General features: G+C 44.6%; 3 protein-coding genes across 6 annotated transcripts; all 3 read right to left on the reverse strand.

The window, feature by feature from the left end:
• Positions 1 to 38: 38 nt before the first annotated feature.
• Positions 39 to 12,698, reverse strand: LOC142892624 (SLAIN motif-containing protein-like). 3 transcript variants are annotated; one of them, XM_076032834.1, is made up of 9 exons: positions 12,509 to 12,697; positions 11,089 to 11,703; positions 6,953 to 7,089; positions 5,731 to 5,853; positions 4,106 to 4,246; positions 3,089 to 3,409; positions 2,744 to 2,887; positions 1,188 to 1,482; positions 39 to 1,038 (listed from the first exon to the last, which is right to left on the reverse strand). In XM_076032834.1, exons 2-9 carry the CDS (start codon positions 11,694 to 11,696, stop codon positions 984 to 986), a joined length of 1,824 nt encoding a protein of 607 aa, XP_075888949.1. In that variant the 5' UTR covers positions 11,697 to 11,703; positions 12,509 to 12,697; the 3' UTR covers positions 39 to 983. The 3 variants fall into 3 exon arrangements, with proteins under 3 accessions (XP_075888949.1, XP_075888948.1, XP_075888950.1); XM_076032833.1 differs by having other exon boundaries at positions 11,089 to 11,706; XM_076032835.1 differs by lacking the exon at positions 5,731 to 5,853 and having other exon boundaries at positions 11,089 to 11,706; positions 12,509 to 12,698.
• Positions 12,699 to 17,139: 4,441 nt separating this feature from the next.
• LOC142892625 (solute carrier family 25 member 53-like) lies at positions 17,140 to 19,257 on the reverse strand. The gene is made up of 2 exons (XM_076032836.1): positions 19,062 to 19,257; positions 17,140 to 18,624 (listed from the first exon to the last, which is right to left on the reverse strand). The coding sequence occupies exon 2, from the start codon at positions 18,615 to 18,617 to the stop codon at positions 17,760 to 17,762; it is 858 nt and encodes a 285-aa protein (XP_075888951.1). The 5' UTR covers positions 18,618 to 18,624; positions 19,062 to 19,257; the 3' UTR covers positions 17,140 to 17,759.
• Positions 19,258 to 19,914: 657 nt separating this feature from the next.
• Positions 19,915 to 24,099, reverse strand: prps1b (phosphoribosyl pyrophosphate synthetase 1B). 2 transcript variants are annotated; one of them, XM_076032837.1, is made up of 7 exons: positions 23,555 to 24,099; positions 22,928 to 23,117; positions 22,012 to 22,110; positions 21,674 to 21,798; positions 21,353 to 21,526; positions 21,087 to 21,246; positions 19,915 to 20,930 (listed from the first exon to the last, which is right to left on the reverse strand). In XM_076032837.1, exons 1-7 carry the CDS (start codon positions 23,674 to 23,676, stop codon positions 20,838 to 20,840), a joined length of 963 nt encoding a protein of 320 aa, XP_075888952.1. In that variant the 5' UTR covers positions 23,677 to 24,099; the 3' UTR covers positions 19,915 to 20,837. The 2 variants fall into 2 exon arrangements, with proteins under 2 accessions (XP_075888952.1, XP_075888953.1); XM_076032838.1 differs by having other exon boundaries at positions 22,934 to 23,117; positions 23,555 to 24,097.
• Positions 24,100 to 25,129: the final 1,030 nt, after the last annotated feature.

Here is a 25,129-nt window from a genome sequence, read left to right on the forward strand (position 1 = left end):
CATGGCAAGGGTGTCATAAATAAAATAAAGACGTGCACTTTTAATTTTTGTTGTTACATGGGTGGACTTTATTGTCAATTCCTATTACAGCTTCTAATTTTCAGAGGCACTCTGCATGAGGGTGCATAGCTCTCCAAGGCACAAAGCCTTCGTGCATAAACATCTTTTTTTTAAAAATTACAGTGGTACAGAATAGCAAACAACTTCTAGATATGCAGTAAAAATGCCTGGAAAACGCAGTACATCAACAGTACCTGTATTCTTAATTGAGACTTCTTGTACTAGGAGTGTTGCAGCTGAGTTGGTTGCACCTTGGCACTGACAATTTTCCTTTTTTTTGTGTTGTTTGTAAGGGCAGTGTGGTTTGCATTGCCATGGAGTCCAGGAGCAAAATACAACACAAGTTTGATGACGATATTACAGTAAACCAATCGACCATTCATAAAATCACAGATGTTGCCAGCACACGATTTGTCTTACTGGAGTAAAAGTTCAGAGGGGCGGGGCAAACAAAATTGTGAGCATGCAACAATCGCAACCTTCACTGTGTAAGAATTGACATGAAATTACTAAATCCACAAATTCTTCATTTAAAATTGTCTTCATATATAACAAACAGCAGAACGACTCTTTCTACAACATCTGACCCCAAATCACCATTAAAAAAATAAGTAAAATTGACAAACATTTCCTATGGAAGCTCTGATTGGTCCATATCACATTTGGAGTGAGTGTGCGCTTTTTTTTTTTTTTGTCCGTCTACACATCCTCTCCGAGTAGGTTGACAGCATTTCATGCAGGATAAAAAGGTAAATCCTTAGTCTGAATCCAGTGCCGCCCAGAGCGATAGTCTAAAATAAGGGAGCTGGGAAAGGTCATAAGAGACGTTTGCGAACACAGTGTTGTTTGTACTCTAACAGATAACTGGGTGATGAGGACATGTGAGGCTCGCAGCAGTGGACGTCCTTCATCGCCACCGGTGATCAGTAGCAGCCATCTTTCCAAGACTCGTCTGAGATTTTAGCCATGCCCAGAGACCTGGAAATAACAAGGGAGTCAGAGTCAGACTTGAATCATCACCAAAGTGCAAGTAACTGACCTAAATTAAGTCAGTTAGTCAGCATATCAAGTCAGGAAATGTGCACCTCACCTTCTATTTATTTGTGAAAGACTCAGATGGCACTTACCTCCTGGGGGGCTGTGAAAGTTTACTTCTGGTGGATGCCGATGACACAGGCTGCCCTCGGCCCATGCCGGGCCTCGCCGCCCCAGTAGAGGCTCTGCCGGGTGCGTAGGCTCCTCCATTAGTGGTACCCGGGGACTGGACCCGGCGTCCTCCTCCCGAGGCCGGGACAACGGGCAGACCTCTGCATGATGTTCGGCCGGTTGCCATGGAGCCTACTGGAGTCACGGCTTTGACTGGAGTCCTCAACGAGAGGGGGGACTGGCCGTTGCTCCGCAGCCGATTGCCTTGAGTCATACCTTGAGTGCAAGACAGGCAACGGCGGTAGAATGTCAACAGATCTTTATCTTTATGGCACTTGGGGAATAAAAAATATACATGCTAAAAGCTTAAACCCGTTCTCACAACTTCATTTTTTTCAACCTGGACTCCAATGCAGTGGCTGACGTTATTCACTATTCAAAAAAAAACGCTCCTTAGAGAAATATCATATTTGGCCTCCTGTTTACAATCTCCCACAAAAAAAGGGGATATCACTGCTGTCTGTGACATCAGAAGGGGGCCTGATGTTCAGGACTATGTGATTTAGCACATCCTTTCTTCAAAGCGGATCAAGCAAAACCAAGTAAAGGATGGACTTTTCTCATTTCTGGGCAGTTCACCGACACAGAAGATGCTACTAAGGGGAATATGGAAAGAAATACGTTAGTGCAGTCAACATAATCAGCACAGTGGCAGGTTGGGTTAAAGACAAGTGGTGAGGAACATTGCTTTGTTATTAAGGGTGTTTGGGGTAAAGTGTGATGGATTAATGGAGCGTTGAGATGAACAATCAATCAGGGAACGTAGAAGGCAAAACATGGAATGGTTTGCCAAAGGCAGATGTGGGATGGATGTGTTGTGTGGGGGTGATAACTGTGTCATTATTAGTTTGTCGACAAAATATCTTTTTGTTGATGCATCAGAGCCATCAGTTGTATCAGTGGGTCATTGTCGAAGACAGTAAGGCATGGAAGTTTTTTTTTTCTTTCTTATTTTTCTAAATGCGACTACAAAATGACTTGGATAGTTTTAGGATAATGGAAATGTAGTCAGTGGCAGAAAGCAGAGAAAATCAAAACAGAAGGACTGTGTTGCAAATCTCAATATACCTGTAAACTCACTAAATGTCACTAAAAATGTGTTAACAAGAAGTAGCAGTAGTAATGCTTTCCTTTCTTACAATCTCAAATATGTCTTGCCATTTTGTAATAATCACACGCATCCTTGGGAGCTAACAAACAAATACATTTTCCTGTAGATAAACACAAAAATAAATGTATTTCAAAAACTTTAAAATACCTACAAAACAATAATAAATAAAAAACCACTGTGTACGACATATGTTTGTCTGCCCCCATGTGCACCCATGTCTAAGGAGTTCTCTGCTTGACTGACGTGGACCAAACCATCCCTGTGCTCATGCAGAAGTCAGGAGGAGGTCAGGCGGTAAAAAAGGAACGGAGAGGTGTGCGCCGGGTGAAGCGTGGGGGAGGGGAGGGGAGGGGAGGAGAGGGTTACCTGTGGAGGGGGAGTGAGTCAGGTGGGACATGCGGTTGCCGGAGCTCTGGAGGTTAGCCTCCATGCTGCGGCTGTTTCTGACTGCCTCCAGGGTGCGCAGGCTGGTTCGGGGGGCCAAATTAGGCATGCTGTGCCTCAACTCCTCTGGAACCACACACACACACACACACACACACACACACACACACACACACACACACACACACACACACACACACACACACACACACACACACACACACACACACACACACACACACACACACACACACACACACACACACGATGGTCACGCTACGCCGAGGTAATTGCATATTGAGGAGTAGTTCAGTTTTCCTAACCTACCCTCACTCTTGGCAAATTTGAGCAGCTCCGCACTGGGGCCCTGCAGGGACCGCCGGGGGGTTCTTGCACGCGGGGCCCCGAGACGGCTGCTGTACTCCTGTCCGTGGTTGGAGGTGGAGGGGGAAAGGCACCGGGGTGAGCCTAAGGGCGACGGGGTGAAGCGATGGCGTCGATGTGGCAGGGAGTCCTCCTCGTCCTCCAGGCTGTAGCTGTCGAACTCCTGGTCGCTGTAGGTGCCGCCGCGACGCAGGGACTGCAGGGAGGCCGTGGAGCTGCGGCGCGAGGCGGACGCCGAGCTGGAGGCGTAGTCCTGTCTCAGACCTGGCACCGAACGTGCAAGAGTCAACAAATCAGCCAGCAAGGGAAAAGACAAGTCGGCCTATAATTCGTGCAGAACTGTTCTCCTCCAACTGGAGCTTTAATTACAGCATTATTTGAACTGTGGGAGTTCAGGAAAACGTTGGATAGTGATACTATTATTATCATTTTTATTATTTCACTATTCTGTTCTTTGTTTGTCTGGTTTCCTTTGTCTTTTGTCCTGTATTTCTTTTTCTATTTTCTTTGTCTTTAAGCGGTTAGTAACATACACATAAGAGTAATCTGCTTTTGTATTTTATTATGATTATTTTTTTTATTGCTAATTAAAATTAAATTTCTTTCTATGAGTTGGCAGTGATATGACAAAATAAATACATACTAAATTGCACTATTGACATGAAGAAAACAATGGAAAACAAATGCACGAAAACAGATTCAGCACGTTCTGATTGTGCTTTGGTCGAGAGGACGCAAGAGCAGGTTAAACAATGACCAAAATTTTGCTGCCTTAATGGAAACTATAACATGTTCAGACTGCGACAGTCAAGTTTTTTTTTTTTTTTTTTTAAAAATCGCATACTGATCAGTCCACCTGTGCAGGGTAGTTTATTACCAGGAAGCACAAATGACACCTTCCCATACCAGAGCAAATATTAATGTAGGTGTGCCCAACACCTGCGCCGCAACTCTACTCACTCTCCTCCTGAAGGCGAGCCATGATCTGGACATCGGTGAGGTCCTGCAGCTTGTAGCCCATAGAGATGGAGTCGTCCGAGGTGCTGAGCTCACTGTCTATGGACGACTGCGAGCTCAGGGCCGACTGCATGCCTGACGCACCTGTTGGGAACACAGTGGGGGTGGGGTGGACGTTTCGTCAAGATGCATCTCACACAGATAGGTCCACTCCTCCTCTGCGATTTCTGGTCAATCAGATAAGCAAAGCGCAGGAGAAGAGGCGCATTGGCGTCGTTCAATTAGGCTGACGAATAACAATACGCTGGGCTGCTAAAAACCAATGAGTGCGAAAGGTTCCCTGCAGACTTGTGCTGTCAGATTGCGCCTAGTGAACGATAGCTGAACTGGCTTATATAACTGCTTTTTGCTTTAAGGCGGCAGCACATCAGCGCTAATCTTACGGTTTGTTTTGTTATAACATTTTAGCATCAGAGGGACACCCACTCCTCTCCGGCGTCAGTCTGGTTGCACTTCCTGTCGGCGATGCCACCCAGACTGCTGTGTACAGAGTGGTTCGAGACGCACGCGTCGCCGTGACACGGGCCCGGGACAAAAACGGGAAGTGACAGCATCCACGGGCATGTGGTTACGTAAAAAGTCTGGGATTAGTTCGGGTCGCCACCCACGGGCAAAGCGTTTACAGTCCCGTTTCTGAAAATGATGGGCCGCCGTGTCAGAGAGTCAGTGCAATCAGAGCGCAGACATCTGGTATCTCGCAGGGATTTTCCTCTCACAAAAGCGGAGAGGCTTCTTTTTTTTTTTTTTTTTACTTTTTTGTGGCTTTTAACAACTAGGAAAGGACTAAGTTATAAGGTTCTAGTAACTGTGGAAGAGTACACAACCAAGGCTTCAGGAGAAGGGTGTAAAAAGGCATCATTTATCTTACTTGGGTTTGTGGAAGTTCTTGAAAATATTTGTTATTTTCAAGAGTTCCATTGCAACATCACAACATTTTGTCAAAAGCGTGAGAAAACGTGCAGTTTAAAAGAAAAAACTTCCCAAACAAAGCATCTTCAACTCCCCTTGTCTCCAACCCCCTGAAGTAAGAACCACACATGCCTTACACAACAACTGACCCATAAATACGCTTCAGAATTGAATGGGCATTTCAATGTTTTTCACTCATTTCAACACAAATTGAGCTTTTCTTTATCCCAAGGCATAATAATCTAAGACTTCAGCGTGGTTGTGTAATTAAAAGGTTGTCGGTTTTCCAACGGAAGGTTCTTCATGAGTTAATGTGAGGGACCAAAATTACTTCTGCCTACAATTTTGTCGTGCAGGATTTTCACCGAATACACACTGAGCTGGTGACTCTTCCATGACCCCGTGATGTGGGTCAGTTTCAGTTTTGTTTTTTTTGCTGAAGGTGAAGCATACCCTTAAACAAATTGTTAACAGTAGCATGCGGTAAACCAGACTAAACTGCAAGAAAATGCAACGACACACAAAAAAAAGCACTCGGAAACAACAAAGTGTTGACACACTTGCACATCAACTTCCCCAACATTGCCCGTAGCCGGTTGCTCGGTCGTGCCGGGCGCTAACAGGGCAGTGCAGTGTGTTGTGTTAAGGTCATGCCGTACCTGAAGTGCCACAGGTTAGTAGGGATTTGTTAGTGGATTTGTGGTACCCCGGAGAGATCAGCCCCGAGCCTGCAGAGCCAGCCTCCGCTGATGGGCTACTGTACATGTTCCTCCATCGGGACGCTGAAGAAAACAGGAGAGGAAGAGGGGAGGGGAGGGTTACGTAAGACAGAAGTACAGGTCACAGGGTGGAGAGACACGAGGGGGGCAGTCAGGTGAAGTGATGCTGGGGAGCACTTTTATTTTATTTTTTTTTATTTATTTTTAGTCTGGGCAGGCTCAGACACGGCTGCAGCCTCGATGCTTTCATTCACAATGGCGCAGCAGCTGACGGGGCAGAAGGCCGGCGTGCAGCCGAGTGAAGAAGGTTGAGGCCATTAATAAATAACCGGCGTCACTGAGAGGACCGATGACGGTGGCAAAACGGAGGCTGGTCCTCCCTCAGGAAGTTGTGTTCTTATCAAAGAGCTGCAGAGGCGGCGCAACGGACAAAAGCAGCTGCTGTAGTTTCAATTTTAACCTTCAAAAAAAACTTTACAACAGTTGAAGAAAAGTGCGTAAGGGTCGTTCAAACACGGAACAGTTCGGTTTAATCACATTGATTTCCCACAGTTCTCTATGGTTTTCTGCCACAGCACAGTTTCACGACTTCCATTTCAAAACAAAGAGAGGGAGAGAGAGAGAGAGAGAGAGAGAGAGAGAGAGAGAGAGAGAGAGAGAGAGAGAGAGAGAGAGATGACCCGAGGGAGAGGTAATTCAACACAGCACATGACTCCACATCGTCATGCAGCCCTGGCGTTAACAGTCTCTGTCATACAGGTTCTGCAGCATGCAGGCAGGCAGACGACGGAGCTGCAAGCAAATTAATAATGAATGCAAGTCTGTTGGCTCCCACCCAGACGTCTGTCAGTGACTGCAAACGTATACGACACACACGCCATCTCATATATGACTTCACACACACACACACACCTGTGAACAGTAAATAAAGACAGCCTCACCCATTCCCCATGCATACATATGTGTGTGTGTGTGTGTGTGTGTAGTTATTACTAATGGTTTTACAAAGAACGTGATGGAATCTTCTGCTACAAACCCGCCGCGCATCTCCGTGAAAAGCTTTTTGCTGCACGTAGTTAATCGCGCGACTCGTCATGAAGTAAGAAAAGTCAGACGGGTGGCTTCACGGCAGAGTTCCGCCGAGTGTGCGTGGCGAGCTTACTCTGGTCCAAACGGCTCATCAGGGTACGACAAGCCATTTCCGTCTCAGGGCTGCGCTGGTCCAGAGCCTGTCGACACCACTTCAGTGGCGACTCGTGACCTGGATCAGCCACCTGCTTTTTTGGAGACACATACAACCTGTAGAGAGGATGAAAAAAATGCAGCTTTTTTTTATGATATTGCCACAAAAGGATGTGAATGAAAACAATGAATCAACATTCATTGATTATCGATTAATTGTCGATTAAGAATTTAATTGATTAAATTAAATTAGTTGCAAATAATCTAAATCTTTAATATCATTCCAACAGTGAAAGAGCAATTCAACTGTGATGGTCATAATACAGCTCGAATACCTAGAACAAGGTAATTTTAAACAACTTTTTTGTTTCAAAGTAACTTTAAACAAAAAAGTTGTTTAAAGTTACAAGGTTGAAATGTGACCCATTAGAAGTCAACTGGAAGTCAGAGGATAAATGTTGAGGGTGTTTTTACTCTTCTCTAATGTAAAAATGGGTCACACAGGACCCTCAACATTACTTAAGGCTTAAACAATGTGTTCCTGACACATTTGTCAGGGAAAAAAACAAAAAAAGAAATTGCTGATCAATTAATCGTTAATCAATCGATAAGGTCAATCAACTAACAATTAATGAATTAATCAACTAATATGCATTCCTAACTTGCATGTTAAACACCGAATGACAATGAACACCGGCAACAGTGTTCTGTTATGCTACACTGCCACTTTATTAGGTACAGTAACTAGCAAGGTGTCCCTATTGAAGTGACCAGTGGAGACAATTTGATCCCTCGCCGGCAAAATAATGTCCGTCTAAAATCAATTTGCTCCTCAATGATGGGATCTGGCCGAGTGTGTAAACACTGTTGGACAACATCCTCCACCCGCTCCTCAAACACCGCTCCTCAAGCACACACAAAACGCCTGCTGTGCGCCGGACGCAACGCACCCAAATAGCTGCCATCTGCCGGGGTCTCCCTTCGCCGCGAGCTTCGCACAGGAGTTCACATGAGGAGGGCCACTTAAGGTCGGACGCACAAGAAAGGGCGCCGGACCGGCCGCTAGTGTGCACCAATCAGCCGCAAATCATCTTCGTATTTGGGCACGCACAAAAGGGCCCATTTCCCACTGGAGTGAGCAACAATGCCGAGAGCAATATTCAGGTCACACGTCATGCGAGAGGGAACAGTTGGTTTGTGTATGTTAGTGTGTGTGTGTGTGTGTGTGTGTGTGTGTGAGATGGGGCTAGGAGCAGGGCTTCTTTCCTGTGGCCTGTGTGTGTTTGATCTCTTCACTTTTGTGTTTTCACCGACCGGTTAGAAACTGGGACGGCTCATTGTGTGACACTCATGCAAAACGCCGACCTTCAAGCCAACAAGAGGGCTGAACTTCAAACAGATTTTTTTTTTTCTTTTTGAAGTTCAGCTGCTTTTTAACCACTGGGCTCGTTGCCAAATTTTGATTCTCCCCCGATCGTTTGCTTTGATCCATTTTCATCCAAAAAAACCTAACCCCAGTCCGATATGCGCATTTACGCCGTGTTATAGTTTCCCAACAGTTGAAACGACAACAACCCACGTGTGTGTGTGGACTCCATGTGACCGCCAACAGGGAAAAGGAAATAAGCAGCAACATTCTGCAAAGGAGACAAAAACGGCACCGCTGTTGTAATACAAAGGAGGATTAAAAAAATATCATCATTGGTTTTGTGAGGAGTCAAGTTTGGGTTCTGCTGAAATCATTACAATACATTGTGTCGGTCCTTAATGGAGGCCGACAGGCAGGCGACTCACAATGCCAGCGACTATCTGACCTGACTGCTTGTATTACAGACACACTGGCAGATATTACAATCATATCTCATTTATTTCCCCATACGAAGGAGGCTTTGTTCCAGTCTGACTATAGCGCTTCTTCCCGCAAACGCGTTACAAAATTACGAGCTGCTAAAATAAAAAAAATCAGAGCTGGGTCACTGAAACAGTGTGGTGCACATTGTGTCTTTGTTAACAGTTGCCACAAATAGGGATGTTAATAATTAATCGATTATCGATTAAGAATTTAATCGATTAAATTAAATTAGTCGTGATTAATTTAACATGTTTTACACGGGTAGTTCATATCATTATGACAGTCTAGTGGCAGGAAAGAGCAATTCACCTGTAGATACTGTGATCATCATAATATATATAGAAAAAGTTACTTTTAAACAACTTTTTTTTGTTGTTGAAATGTGACCCATTAGAAGTCAACTTGAAGTCAGAGGATAAATGTTGAGGGTGTTTTTACTCTTCTCTAATGTAAAAATGGGTCACACTGGACCCTCAACTTACGGGTTAAATAATGTGTTCCTTGCACATTTTTCATTGTGAAATTTAGGTTCTCATGAAAAATCGCTGCTTATCAATTTATCGTTCGAAAACGTCAATCAACTAACGATTAATGAATTAATCAATCGTTTTCATCCCTAGCCACAACAATAAACAAACCGCATGAAAACAAGTATGTACATGTGATATCACATGACCAAAGAAATTAGATTAACAAGGCTAACATCCATTCTGTTTAGTCTGAAAGCAGCCAGTGTTGTGTCCTGGGTCAGGCCTTCAACTATTTCAATTTGGGGAGACTTAAAGTTCGCACAAATGCCATTCTGAGAGTCTTGCTAGGTACACGTTAGAAAACCGCAGTTGCTTTACTCTACCAAGTCTGGTCACGAACAGTGCAGTCTGGCGGGGGGCCTCCGGTCACATGCTGCGCAATCCCACCCAGAGCGGTTTAGCCATGTGGCAGCATCCAGCCCGGGGCGGATCAGATTATGTCGTTGTTGGGATTTACTGGATGTTTCGGCTATGATAACCCCACAAAGCACGAACAGTAAGGCTAATGATGCAAAACTCTGTATAAGTCATGAATGGTCTGGCTGTTAAGCTCCGCGGCTCAGGGGCTAAAGCCGCTGGCCGGGACTGCAATCTGGCACCTGTGCAAGGCAGCGTTTTTTTTATATGTTTAATGTGCAGGGTGTAAACACATTGGTGCGGGCGAATATCTGGCATAAAATTCATGTGGATAAGTGGGGATTGACCCTTGATTGACGCCGGGGTCATGATAATCTGCTAATTTAAGGGGCGGGGGTTGGTTTCGTATGTGATTTTAAACCTTTTTATATGCTGACCTGAGGCTGTTAACAGGATTAATATCTTTATTGCAGTGAGGCAAGTCAGACCCAGAACAAGTCAATTTGTTGTATTAGAAAAACACACTGACAAGTGTGGAGAAATATGGGACAAAATTCCACTTTCTGTCATTCAGCCTTTTTTTTAAAGTCTTGTTAAAACTAGATTTATGGAAGTATTCATCAGTTTGTTTTGGTACTGTGAAACTCAGACACTGAACTGAACAAAACCAAACCCCTTTTTCTGCACCAGCCCTTCAAAACTCTTTTTGTCTTTTGGTAAGCACTGCATGCTTCGATGAGCCCGCAGTTTGATTGTTTGCCTGGTTAGTCTGATGATGATGATGATGATGATGATGATGATCTTTCAAGATCAGGTTTGGGTGCATGTTACTGCTGTTTTCACATGTCTGCTGCTTTTGAAATCAATCTCTGAGGGTGCAGTTTCTAATTTAGAGCCAAGGTAAACTTCATCATCCCAGGAGAGAGCCATGTTTTTTTCCCTCCTGCTACAGTGTTATCACTTTAATCAAAACCTGCACAATTATGTAAACACTCTGTGGGATCTGTTGTAGTCACTGCTTTGCAAGTCAAATGGTTGTTGTTCAGGAGTTTATCAAAACTGACAGGGAGGCAGTCGCTGCCCCTTCGGTAGGGAATGAACTTTACAACCAGAGGTAAAAAAGAAAAAAAAAAAAGAAAATAAAGAGCACAAATGAGTCATCAAGCTGAAAGAACACACATCTCTGTTGCAAATTCATGCAAATGAACTTTCCTGGGAGCAAACTTTAACACGCTGCTGTGTTGGAATGATGTGACTTTTTACATATCTCACAATCTCCAGTAAACTTGATTGAGGAGCACATAAAAGCGGGCCAAAAGTGGGTTTTCAAGAGAGCAGAGTCAGCTGCTGTGTCAGACGGCTGAGGCTAACACGTACCAGCTGTCCTCGTCCTCCTCTTCCGCACACTCCTCCTCCAGATCCAGGACATCCACCTCGTCCAGAGCGCTGTGGTCCACCCCGGAGTCGCTCTCTGCCAGGGTCTCCGACTCGTAACTCCCCTGAGACGGGCTCTCCGGTGTCTGCGATTCCCCTCTGGACGGGCCCCCTCCGTTACTGTACGTCAAGGTGAAGAAGGCTCCACAAGGACCCTGCTCCTCATCCCCTTCCTCCTCCTCCTCCTCCAGCCTACTGCCTGAAGGCACACGGGACATCTCCCCTGCGCTGCTGCTGCAGTCCCGTGGGGGCGACAGGTCGCCGGTGTCCTCCAACCTGAGATGGGACTCGGTGGTGCTGGTGTGCTGCCTCTCGGCCCCTCGGTGGATCACGGCCTTCCTGCCCCCTCTGCTGCGCAGGGTCTCATTCTGGACCTCCAGCCTGCGAACGAGCTCCTGCAGCTTCCGGACCTCCTCCAGCTCCACCCCTTCCAGGTCTTGATCCCCTTCCACTTCCTCCTCGCACCCGGGCTCGGAGCCCACCATAAGACCAGTGGGGCTGCCGCTGTCAGGCTGAGCGTCCACGCTGCTGCTGCTGTCGGGGACCACCATGCTGGGACTACTGACGGTAGAAGAAAGAAAAAAAAAAAGATTAAAAAAAAAAAAAAAGAATTAACATAAAGTGATGCCCAGCAACTGAGGACATTTCTGAGGGCAGACCACATCTGCCAGGTCATCCTTTCCCCTCTATTTCATCTACTACAGATTACTTTGGTTTCCTGACCTTTATTTTGTGTCACCAGTGAACAAAATACAAACAAGAAATGCAATGACCGATTTTGATTATTCCATTAGATGAATTATGGTTTATTTTTATTTATTTTATTTTAACAACCAAAGTCTCGCGCCCCCCAGGTTGGGACACACTGATAGCACACGGGGTTTTCTGGCGTAAAAACGTCAACCGTTTAACGTCGAGTGAGTTTTGTTCGCGTGCACTGGAGACGTGCAAAGCTTTACGGTGCGAAACAGCAAAAAAAACAAAAAAAAAAACGCCATCACCAACAGCGCCGTGACCGACCTCCAGTGTTTACATGTTCGCCGAGGACTTGTAACCTCGCCATAGCGGAGCAACATCGACTTCACGCCGCCGCCACACAACAAGCCCAGCACATCAGAACGCTGGCGGCGACAACGACGCTGAGCATCGTATGTGACCCTGAAGCAGCCGCGGTGCAGAAAAGAAATTAACAACCTAATATCGAGTATGGGGAGCTGTTAGCTTAGCGATGCTATTGAGAAACACACAGACAGTGGTACCGGCGGGCGAGCCGTACTGCACGCTGAGCTTTGCCCGCCACTGGGAGCTCAAACCCCTCTTTGCGCACCCAGTGGCCGCATGAATGAAGCCTAATTAGAAGCACCTGAAACGGCTCCCGGCGCGGACTTGACGGTGATTGTCGAGGCGCCCCTGGTGCTGCTCCTCACTCCGGCTAGTCCATGTTGTCTGGTGACGAGAGCATCTCGGTCCGCGTCCGCCGGCGGCGCGTCTCCCGTGCTAACTAGCTTGTTGATGGAGTTAGTTAGCCCCAGTAAACAGACCTGCACCAGTGTTCGCCCCTCCCCCGATGTTTTATTCCCTCCCCCTGGTAATCTGGCGCCTCCGAATGGTTACAGGATGTAGCGCATTTGTCATCGTGTTAAAAAAACAAAAAAAAACACGCGGGTTTTAGTTGACGCCACAGGGTGTCGCTGTTTACTCAAGGGTACACCCGACCCTTTCCCTACTCCAAACGCATAGTCACGGTTGATGAGCCAAAGGTAGTTTAGTCGTGGGTTCGATTCCGTGGCCCGGACCTGAGACCTTTCTGTGTGGAGTTTGCATGTTCTCCCTGTGTCTCCGCTGGCCGGGGCTGCAATCTGGCACCTGTGCAAGAAAGCGTTTTTTTTATATGTTTAATGTGCAGGGTGTAAACACATTGGTGCGGGCGAATATCTGGCATAAAATTCATGTGGATAAGTGGGGATTGACCCTTGATTGACGCCGGGGTCATGATAATCTGCTAATTTAAGGGGCGGGGGTTGGTTTCGTATGTGATTTTAAACCTTTTTATATGCTGACCTGAGGCTGTTAACAGGATTAATATCTTTATTGCAGTGAGGCAAGTCAGACCCAGAACAAGTCAATTTGTTGTATTAGAAAAACACACTGACAAGTGTGGAGAAATATGGGACAAAATTCCACTTTCTGTCATTCAGCCATTTTCTTTTTCTTTTTTTTTTTTTTTTTTTAAGTCTTGTTAAAACTAGATTTATGGAAGTATTCATCAGTTTGTTTTGGTACTGTGAAACTCAGACACTGAACTGAACAAAACCAAACCCCTTTTTCTGCACCAGCCCTTCAAAACTCTTTTTGTCTTTTGGTAAGCACTGCATGCTTCGATGGGCCCGCAGTTTGATTGTTTGCCTGGTTAGTCTGATGATGATGATGATGATGATGATGATGATGATGATGATGACGATGATCTTTCAAGATCAGGTTTGGGTGCATGTTACTGCTGTTTTCACATGTCTGCTGCTTTTGAAATCAATCTCTGAGGGTGCAGTTTCTAATTTAGAGCCAAGGTAAACTTCATCATCCCAGGAGAGAGACATGTTTTTTTTCCTCCTGCTACAGTGTTATCACTTTAATCAAAACCTGCACAATTATGTAAAAACTCTGTGGGATCTGCGTGGGTTCTCTCCGGGTTCTCCGGCGTCCTCCCACAGTCCAAAAACATGCATGTGAGGTCAATTGAACACTCTAAATTGTCCGTAGGTGTGCATGTGAGTGTGAATGGTTGTCTGTTTCTATGTGGCCCTGCGATGAACTGGCGACTTGTCCAGGGTGTCCCCTGCCTTCGCCCTAAGACAGCTGGGATAGGCTCCAGCAGACCCCCGTGACTAAGCGGTTATGGAAAATGGATGGATGGATGGTATCCAATATTTACATAGATATTTAAGTTTGTTTAGCTTTATAAATATACATACATGTGTATATGTATATTTATAAATTATAAATTAGGTTACACTTTTATTAATGAAGAAAAATAGTTTTAAATATTTCTGTAGCTGTTGTATTTATTTTTTAATGAACATCCCCAGTGAAAACATCCAACAGGCAGGTCATTTTCAATGTGCAAGAGTTGCAGAAACAGCTGTAGTTTTAGAGTGCTCAAACTCATCTTGATCCTTGCCATGCAATCTGCACACACGCGTGAACTTGGATGATAGCTCAAGTACAGCATGCCATTCTAATGTGCAAAGTACTACCTGGCAGGTACAGGTAGGAACACTGCTGAATTGTCATTAGTTTTGCGAAATGAATTTTAATTTTACCCAATTTAGTGGGAAGAACAATGGCCTTACTCTCAAGTATGTGCATGCAGTTGTGCCAGCATGTCCCAGCGTGCACTCATTCCTGAGCAATCAGCACTTCATCATTCTTTCATCACATGGTTATTTTTCATTTAGTATTAGGACTCTATTGAAGGAAGAAGAAACACGGATGGTACATTAACAATGAAACTGTACAAAATGTGTCACATAAATTTGTGCATGTGTGCTAAAACTAGACAGCCAAGATAGCTACAAACAAATCCAAGCACTGGCAATGAGGCAATGAGGAATATATCAAACCAGTTAACCTGTACCTGTGTCATGGAAAGCAAGTTTAGACCTGTTGTGACTTGACAGCGATCTGTAGGCATTCATCTTACAGTTTAGAAATTAATTTGAGTACACATCCTGAAGTAACGTCAAAAACCGAACCAGTCTCAATATTCTACGAAAATTGGTAATTTGTGTGGATGTCAGTGAACAAAAACACCTGGCCCAAAGCTTCAGAAGACAAAACACATCCACTGAGGCCCGAGGCGCTGACACACCCAAACATTTCCCTCTTGGGCAGCGGAATGAGACAAGTAACTGTACATGTTTGTCTTGCATCAACATTCCCATCATCATAATCTGACTCAGAATAGGGAGTGCTGTTATATTAAGGGGGGGAAAAAGTGTATCTTTTTTGTTGGGCTGCACAGGCCAGGACCCATAGCTGTATATTATACCATGGCCCTTACCTATAGGACAGTATACATTTGCATGTAGCTGACAAGCACACGGATTCACGGAAAGTGTTTTTCTTTTATTGTTTATTATTGTTCCTAAATTCAGAAAGTTAAAGAAAATATGGCAGTTACAGTAGAATTCATTTCTTGGCTTTAAGTAAAGAGATTAGAAAGGCAAAAAAAGAGACAGTTTGGGGACACACCCATTTTTATTAGTTAAAAAGTAGCATGAGCTGTCCTGAAAGGCAGCAATTTTGCACACTTGTATTATGTTTCATGTTGAACCTGTGAGACGTATTCTTCTCCCTAAATCTATCCTTTGTATTTACTGCAATTCTGATTACATTGGGATTACAAACAGCAGGGTTTTTTTTGTAACATTTTTTTTGAAAGCTGGTAGCATAGAGAACAGATTCAGACAAGATGGACAGATTCCCTCTTGGAGGATGGGCGGGTTACAGAGCAGCTTGGAAAGGAGGAATACATGGCAAGAGTGCTGCTCCTAGTTACCCTGCTTTTGGGCTGCCTCTAGGTCTGCCTTTTGGGCTGCCTTTTCTGCATCAATCTCTGTTGGAAGGTATAGGAGACAAATTGGGAAACTTGTTGTTAATAATATGTTTTTTTTCTTTCAAACCATATTAGCAAAAAAAAAAAAAAAAAAAAAAATCTCCATTAAAAATATACATAAAGAGAGTCAAGAGAAAAGCATTTGCACACACACCTTGCTGAGTTGGCTTATGTTCTTTCACCGTAGTAGCTGTCTTCTTTAGACTTCTCCTGTTGAAACTTTGTAGCTCTTTATTGACTTCAGTGACTTGTACGTCCATTTTAGAGATTTCCTACGTCAGATAATTCAGAGTAACAGAAAAATAGTCACATAAAATCCATAAAGAACCCTGATTAGTGACAAGGTCAGGGAAAAAAATGGCAAGAAAGATCACAATTAGCCTCACATAGCAGCTTCCGCATGTCAGACATGCTCCTACAGGTATACACAAGCAGAGCCCCACCCCAACAGAGGAAAAGTTTGGAGTTATGCAACACAGCCACGAGAATCAACACGCTCTCTCTCTCTCTCTCTCTCTCTCTTAAGAAGAGAAAGCTGGGACTGAACCTTGTTCCTGTGAGGCAAGTTAATCTTCAGAGCTGCTCTGAGACACAGAGTGATTTTGCATTTAATAAATTTGTGAAAAAGAAACTATAGGGAGTCCACAGGGTGGATAAAAAGATGATGTATGGTTGTAAGACATAACCTCAAATAAACTACATTTTAAATAGGACACACCTTTTTCAAAGAGGAAATTAAAAAGAATGTTTCCTGTAAAGTTTTGGTGGCAATATTTTACAAATCTAGAAAAAAAGAAAGTAGGACTTTTTTTTTTGCAATATAAATATCCTTTTATGGTTAGCTTGCACCAAACATGACAGCATGCTGCACAGTGCTGCGAACCAGGTATTAAAACTCCCTACAGATATTGTATTATGAAAGTTCAGTCTGATCGTCTGATTGTACTTGAATGACAGTTTAAAACTGTTGCATAAGACCAACAAATGCCAACAGCGAAACAATTTCTTAACATAAATGGTGATATTTCCAAAGTTCCCTTAAGTGCAAGAGTTAATCAAAGAGGTTATTACCTGGTGTCGCAGTGACTTGCTGTGCTTGTGTCCTTTCCAGGTGAGATGTGTCAACACAACTTCCCCAATCCAGATGCTTAAATATTCTACACGCCCCTAGTGCACATCAACATGCACACTGACGCTCGACTTCCATTGGCTGCCAGGGTTTAACAAAGCACTCTTATTTGGACACACTCAATATTGACGAGCTCTGCTGGTGCCTGGCTGGGATTTTTTTTAACCTGTTAAACAGTGCCATCCAGTGGATGCATATGACAGGCGTTATCTAAGTTCAACGGCAGGCTAGCTGTGAAGACGCACACACAAAGTTATCATATCATGATAATTTAATGAAAGAGGTATGTGCTGTTACAGGCAGGCAGAATATTCTCTCATTCAAATACAGTTTTTCCTGCCTGAGGTTGCAGAGTGCTTCACGTCTACTTTGCACACATAGTAGGATCACAGTTTGCAACATCACAGTACACAGTAAATTATTTTGGTTATATAGATTGACCCATCCCAGACATTCACATTAAAAAAAATAAAAAAATAAAGAATAAAGGATTGAAAATCCTGAGAACTTCATGTATGTGTTCAAACTTTCACTGAGAAGTAAAATTGGCACTCTCCCTCTGTCAAGGAATAGAACTTAGAGGCACCTGTCATTTATTAGCACCTTGATTGTGTTTTCCTAATGCTCAAACTGCTTTGGTATACAGTAACAAAAACACACACTTGCAGGAAAGTCCTGGCAGTGGTAATGCCTGCTTCCTGGAATATTCCAGTTTACCGATCAGTTCGCTGAAGAAGGTGATGTAAATAGTACCTCTGCACTTCCCATTTTTGGATGGAGCGGTTTGTGGTTAATGATTACAATTTTTTTTTTTTTTTACCACGTGTGCAAGGAAGCAAGGCAGTACATTAAAAAAAAAAAAAACGTGTCTCTTCAGCCCCAACGCTTCTGCTGCCAGTCATATATGACAGTGATAAGACCCCATGTAATGCATCTCACAATGACCATAGAGCCTCCTCGGTACAGCAGAATCACACTCTGCTGCCGAGTCTGGCATATCTTCCTCCATGAAGCTACTACCCCCTTAGCGTCTGTCTCCACCTGTGCCTGCATGTTCGCCACGAGCACAGACACCGGGTAGAGGGTCAAACTGACGACCATGGACGTTATTGTACCTGAGACGAAAGAGGAGAGCATCGGGGAGAGGCCCTCGTCCTTCACAGCATCACGCATGGGCCCCTTCAGGCCAAAGTAGAGGGCGCTGCCCGCAGCGTTGCGTACCGCAATTGGCGCGAAGGCTCTGTAATACCCCGAGTGCAACCTCAGTTCCTTCAGTTTGTCCAGTACACTCTTCATGGTAGGCAGCTTCCGATCATTCTGGCTGTTCTGCAACACATTCTGAATGCGCTCCAGAGGGGTCAGAAGTGCAGCCTCCACCAAGCCTGCACCGAACCCGGCCAGCGCAGGCAAGGCCGCGGCGGACGTGACCTTCTGCGACGAGAGCAGGTGAAGGAGGGTGTCCTGGAGGCCAAAAAGCAGCGTGCCGTTCACCGTCCTCATCAGCAGGGGCGGGACCACACCCCTGTAGAGCTTCCTGGGGCCCTCTCTGTACAGCTCCTTCATGGCCTGGTGCACCGGAGTGTTGTGTATTTGTTGGCGAAAAACTGTTTTGTAAATGGGGAAAACTACAAAGGTGGGGAGCAAAGTGGAGGTCCCGCCGTACATGTAGCTGTAGAAACGCTTCACCGGGCCCTCCTCTGTCTCCTGTTTACCGTCAGGACATCCTGCCATTCTAGAGCTGAGAAAAGGAAAGAAGAAGAAAAAAGGTTTTTGTTTGAAGACAGCTGTCATACATGCGTACGTGAAATGGCGCACTTCCTCTCCCCTTGTGATGGATGACTGGAGACGTCTGTCTTACCGGTCTAACCCTAACCCCCTGAAGTTGAAAGCGTTCAAATAATTATTTGATAACACGTGGGATGTGCACGGAACACACGTCTCGTGAGATGAGCTCGAATTTGTTTTTTTCGAAAACTCCCTGCAGTTATTATTGTATCGATTCGGATGCTTGCGGATGGGTATGCGGAGGGAGGGGGAAAGGGCGACCCGAAGAACAGAACAGCACCGACCGTGTGTGACAGATGTGATGAAAACTACTAACAATGACACACGAAGTAGAAAAACAAAACCGAAAGCGTTTTAATTGCTACAAATATTAAATTAAAATGTACTCACTCTGCGGGTTGTCGCCAGGCAGCTAATATATTAAAGAGTCGAATCAGATTCTGGTCATCCGCGTTCACCGAGGCTCGGTGTGCAGTACAGAAATTCCGCAATTTGTTAAATTAACAATCCAACACCGTTTCTGCACGTTCCTTCTCGTAATGCGTTAATGTCAAGCGTATCACTGACATACCGGGGAGGGGGAACCGAAATTGAAAGACTGTATTAAGGTATGGTGTAACCTGCTTCACGATTGGACGAGGTGAACGCGGTGGTCAGCCATTGGCTGCTTTGCTGTCAGTCCCCGGCGCCACGCGCAGCCTCCATTCGTTACCAAGCAAGGCGTAGTGCTATTAAAGACACACCTCGCAATCTTATACTGACTTTAAACGCCACTTGTACTTATATTTTAAATGTTCCAGACTTTATCGAACTCTTGCGGGGAAACTGCGTCGTGACAGCAACAAGCTCAGCTGTTACAAGTGCGACAGTGTAGGACAGTGTATGTATAATTTATTGCCAGGAAAAAACATGACACGTTTAGAGATCGGAAAAAAAAGTAATGAACCATATTTTATGTTCCTTAATCTGCAGTGTACAATGGAGCAAAATAAAAGGGTGGCCGGCGGCGGGGGGGATCCTACAGACACATGGAACCAGTTTTAACTCAAACTCCATGTTGTGCATTTGTTGCGTGTAGTAAGTGTCAACTACCGGTATGTTTTTACCATATGGCCCATGTCGTTTTATTAATTTTTTAAAAGGTTTTTCAGAAAACACTAAAACCAAGCCAAATCATCATGGGAAGATGATGTGAGCCAAACTCAGGCCATTAATGTAAGAGACAACACAAACAGGTCAGGTGTAAGATTTAGCACATAACGGATTTCTTTTTTTTGTTTTTTATTATTAAGAATGCATCCTCAGAGAAAGTGGCACATCTTGCCAACTTATAACACATTGATCTGGAGTATGCACAAAAATGACAAATCCTTCCTTGAGACATATAAAAAGACCAAAGTGAAAACAAAACAAACAGAGAACCAAAAATCGCAGGTGAACATTTCTGGCGGAAGCTCCTGCCTGCAGAGACCCCAAATTAAAAGTCTGACAGCTTATCTAAAGAAAGAGCTATAGACAGAGCAAACCCCACTCAATGAGGGCACCTCAAGAGCTGAAAACAACATCCCAAAAATGCCCTCTAAAGCCTAGCAAGGCTCCTTATCTAGTGGCGGGGGAGGCTAAAAGGAAGGATGAAAGAGGAAAATGTAATTTAATAGAGTACATCAATAACTCAATATTTTAAACTTTTGAGGCACTCTTGGTTGAGCGGAGCTTCAGTAGCACTGTAAACTAGTCCCACAAACATTCACTTTCATTGACATTTATGTAACAGCAAAAGATAAAAGAGAAACATGAACTGAACTAGTTCACTGTAACAGAAACCACTGTAACAGCCATGTAGGGTAGAGGCTACCTCTGACCTCAGGGATATGGTGAGACAATATTCAATACATGGAAATGTCACCTGCAGGGATCAAAATGTCTGTACCTACATTACTTGTATACATTAAAAGTGGGACAAAATTCACAGTGGATAAACACATATTTACCCAAGTACAATAAATAAGCTAGCCTGTATTGGTAGCTTTAATTGCTTTGGTGCCCCAGTCATTATCAGAGTGAGTGGGGTCAATATTAGTAACAGACATGATGGTTTGAGCCCCTGCTGTACGTTTAGTTAGTAGGCCAGCTTTGTTATCGGTTGCCTTCCCTCCTCTGGTTTGGTTACAAGGGCACGTGGCTGAAGAGGTACGACACCGACTCGCCGTTGTGAGTCCTGCGGATGGCCTCAGCGAGGATCATGGAGATGTCAATGACCTGGAGTGACAAAAGACAGGATGCCATGAGGGAGCCGATGCCAAATGTTTGTTTGTTTTAAATGCCAGAAAAACAATGACTACGACGTCTACAGATTGCATCAAGAAAAACTCTCCTTTCAAGAAAAAAAAAATGGCGTAAATGAGAGCATCTGACCTGAATTTTGGGACAATGTTTCATCTTCTCCTCCTGAGGAATTGTATTGGTGACGACCACAGCCTCAAAGCAGGCATTGTTGATGCGCGAGATAGCAGGGCCGGAGAAGATGCCGTGCGTTAAGATGGCGTACACTTTGGTAGCACCGGCAGAAATTAGTCTGAATAGAAAGTAAGTGTATTAGTCGTTAGAACAGAAGCGTCTCCCCCCCCCGCCCCCCTGGAATAATTAATTCAAATTTGTCATTATCTGGTGAATCATCTTACTTGTCAGCAGCATGGCAGATTGTGCCACATGTGTCAGCCATGTCATCGACCAGAATGGCAACCCGATCTTTCACGTCTCCCACCAGAACCATGCGGTCCACCTCGTTTGCCTTTTTCCTCTCTTTGTGAATTAGGGCAAAGTCCACGTTCAGCCTATCTGCTATTGAGGTGACCCTGCAGAGGCGAGAATGACAGCCAATAGTTAGCAGCAGAGGTTAACTAAAACTATATCTAAAAAAAAAAATCAGAATCAAACCAGAGCCATGGCAATAAGGTGGCCTTAAGTTTATGGTAGAGCAACCATGAGAGTGGGATGTATACCTTTTGGCTCCTCCGGCATCAGGCGAGACAATAGTACAATTTTTCCACTCAGGGATGTTCTCCTTAATCCATTTTAGCACGGCCGGCTCTGCATACAAGTTATCCACTGGGATGTCAAAGAATCCCTGGAATGAGAGTTGACAATTCATCATCTTTATTCTTTATGACTTAAAAGAAACCAAAACGTACACACAGCGTAGTTTCTCTACAACTTAAGGTGACAGATGGATTAAATGTATTGATAGGTCAAATTATTACCCCATGAAAAACACCCTACAATGCAGACAACCAAGAGGGCAAGATGACACCTCTGCTTTGGTCTGTTTTCTATTACTTACCTGTATCTGTGAGGCATGCAAGTCCATTGTAATGATATGGTCAGCACCCGATACTGACAGCATGTTGGCCACCAACTTGGCAGAGATGGGAGCCCGGCTCTAAAATAGAAATAGATTGCTTTAGTCACAAGGAATGAGTTCCTAAAAATAAACAAGGGTCTCTTGGACATGCAGGAAAATTGAACCTGTGAAATATCACAATAGTTTAGACCTAGAAATATAGCAATGTTAATTCCCTTTCAGCTAAATAGTTACTAAAATGAAGAAATGGATAAAGTGTGTCTGATGACGATAGTTGCAGAAACACACTTGCTCGAGAATCATAAATTGCGTACTGTAAAATTTATAATATGAGATGATTGCCCTCATTATGAAGAACTTTTATGTTGAAAAGGTTGGTATGCACATTGGCTAAAACATTAGAACAGGTGACTTATAGGACAGATTTCTTTTCTCAATGCAAAATTTTTCTGTTACTAGAACAGGATCAAAAAGGCCCAGTGTGTACAATTTAGTAGCATCTAAATCTAAGAAGACACATTGCAAAAACAGTTAAACCTAGTCTCCAAGAATAGATAATAACTAAATGAATTTTGAAATCTAACAAGTCAACACTCTAGCATACTGTAGATCCATCCGTCCATCCATCTCTCCTTTTTCGAGATAAAAATGTTCTTTCCCATTTCATCAAAACACGTCCCTTTGAATGTAACACACTGGACCTTTAACAGGTGAAAATGAACGAAGCAGGGCTGACTCAGCAAAGCATATGGAGAGGTGGGGGTGGGGTGGGGAATAAAAGAAAAGCATAAATATGCGCTGACAGGTGGTTGCTGAAGGACATGGTCGCCGGCTTCCCTCATCATGCTGGATGGCAGAAGGTGTTGGCAGAAGTAATTAGACAGATATCGCTCACCCCCACCTTGTCCTTCTTGTCCTGCCGAGCGTACGGGAAGCAGGGGATGACGGCGGTCACCCGGGAGGCCGAGGCGATCTTGCAGGCGTTGATCATGATGAGGAGCTCCATCAGATTGTCGTTGATCTCCCCGCAGCCGCTCTGCACGATGTAGACGTCCTCGCCGCGGACGCTCTCCCCGATCTCCACGCTGCCACCGGAGCGACGTGACAAGACAAACAGCACTTAGTGCCACTGTGTTTACACACCGCGGTGGCCATCAGATAAATGTGCCTGTGTCAACAATAGCGTGCGACGTGTTGGCGAACGTTTGGGTGCACGCTTAAGAACACTGTAATTTAACCCGCGGATGACAGCCCAGGCCTGTATGTATAGCAACTGCTAACTTAGATTTGTACTAGTCAGCCATTCGAGTAACGTCAGTCGGCTGCCATGCGACGTTGACTCCTGGTTGCTAGCAACGTAGCGCGAAAAGTCCCCATGACATGACACCACGTTTCCAGTTAATCGTAGCCATGTCCCCGGGCGATAACATTTTTTTTTATTTTTTTTATTTTTAGCATCACCACGACGCAGCCGTAGCCCGGCTAGCTTCTTTAAAGTAGCCACGACTGGCAAACAACTCACCACGTCTCCTGGTTGCTGAATTTCTTCGTCACCACCTTCCCCAATTCAAGACCCAGGCGGTCGGCTATTTTCTGGGACAAATCGGGATGCGAGCTGCCGCTGAATATTTTTATGTTGGGCATTTTGCTGCGGTCCAGGGCGTCGTTCCGAGTCCGAGCTGGCAAGCGGTGATGAGCGCTCGTCGAGACGGAATGAGCTAGGCCACGCTCGGCACCTCGATACAGAGCGAACAGTTGACGGGCTACCGTTACCGAGCTTAAGTGTGTTCCCTACCTATCCACCATTATGTCCAGCACATCGCGCGTGCAGCTCTTCCTCTCGCGGGCGGCGCGCACGCTTTCACTGTACGTGCCGTCGCCATGACGTCACTTCGAACAGAGCAGCGCGCGCGGAGCAGAGATGGCGCGCGCGCGCTCTCTCTCCTCTGCGTGGAAAGAACAAGGCAAGCGCCCGTAATCTCTAAAATCTTATCTTCCTTTTTGTTTTTCCATCAATGGACAGGGCGTTTTGCGATACCTCACAACCGGAAGAGAGTCCCGTGAATCGTTTGCTCACGGGCAGAATGTGAGCGCGAGACAGGTAATCCTCACCGGAAGTAAAATTTAGTTCTGGTTTAATCTGAATATTCTGACCAATGAAAGGCGCAGAATTCTCGGGGGGGGGGGGGGTCACCCGTGCACTTCCCCTTATTCCTCCTTTAGTTTAAATGCTGCGCCCTGTATCGTTCAGAAGTGTGGAATTAATCACAATCATCCATGTAGTGGAATTAATAAATTGTCTCACAACACCAGCAAACCGTTTCGTCATTGTTTCATATTCTGCACAGTTATGGATAGAATGTGCATCGAACACAAATGTAGTGATTAGTCTGGCACAGTGCACAGAGGCCTAATGATAACAACAAACCACACTAACGCTAACCTACTCATGAAAGATAATTCTTTAGCGGTATATTGGTCACATTTAAGACTTGTAACTGTGTTACAGTAATTGTTATGATTAAAGTGTGCTTTTTGCTGACCTTAATTAAACGTACCTCCAAATAGAGGCAATTTAGTGCTCTACACGCCGGCATCAATTTTCTATCACAATTTCTCATGCACTCAGGGTCTCAGGGATACTGTAACCCAGGATGACAGCCAGAATATTTTGGTGCCTTATGCCCGAGAATCAATTTGGGCCACCCTCCCATTTGCACCATCAAGTTATCGCAGTTCACTGAAAGACAGACAACTAGTCACACTGAAACGCACACCTACGGACAATATAGAGTTGCTAATGAGCCTAATGTGAATTTCCTTCACACTTCGGAATGAATCTGCAGTACCTGAAAAGAGCCCAGGCTGAAACAGGCAAAACATGCACATTTGCATATTGAATTAAACCTGTGACCTCATTGCTATAAGGCAGCAATGCTGAACGCTGCGCCACATGTTATATATACTGTACTGTGTGCTGTTGTCTATCTCATAATTGGGTGACTTTATCTCAAGTGACTCATTTGGTTAACTATAATAAGATATTTCAGCACTCTCTTTTTCTTATAATCGTCCATTAAGAGCTTGACAAAAGAGA

The sequence above is a fragment of the Nelusetta ayraudi genome, unplaced genomic scaffold, assembly GCF_046127955.1.
Source record: "Nelusetta ayraudi isolate G7.1 ecotype Tasmania unplaced genomic scaffold, CSIRO-AGI_Nayr_v1 ptg000039l, whole genome shotgun sequence".
NCBI classification, from domain to species: Eukaryota; Metazoa; Chordata; class Actinopteri; order Tetraodontiformes; family Monacanthidae; genus Nelusetta; species Nelusetta ayraudi.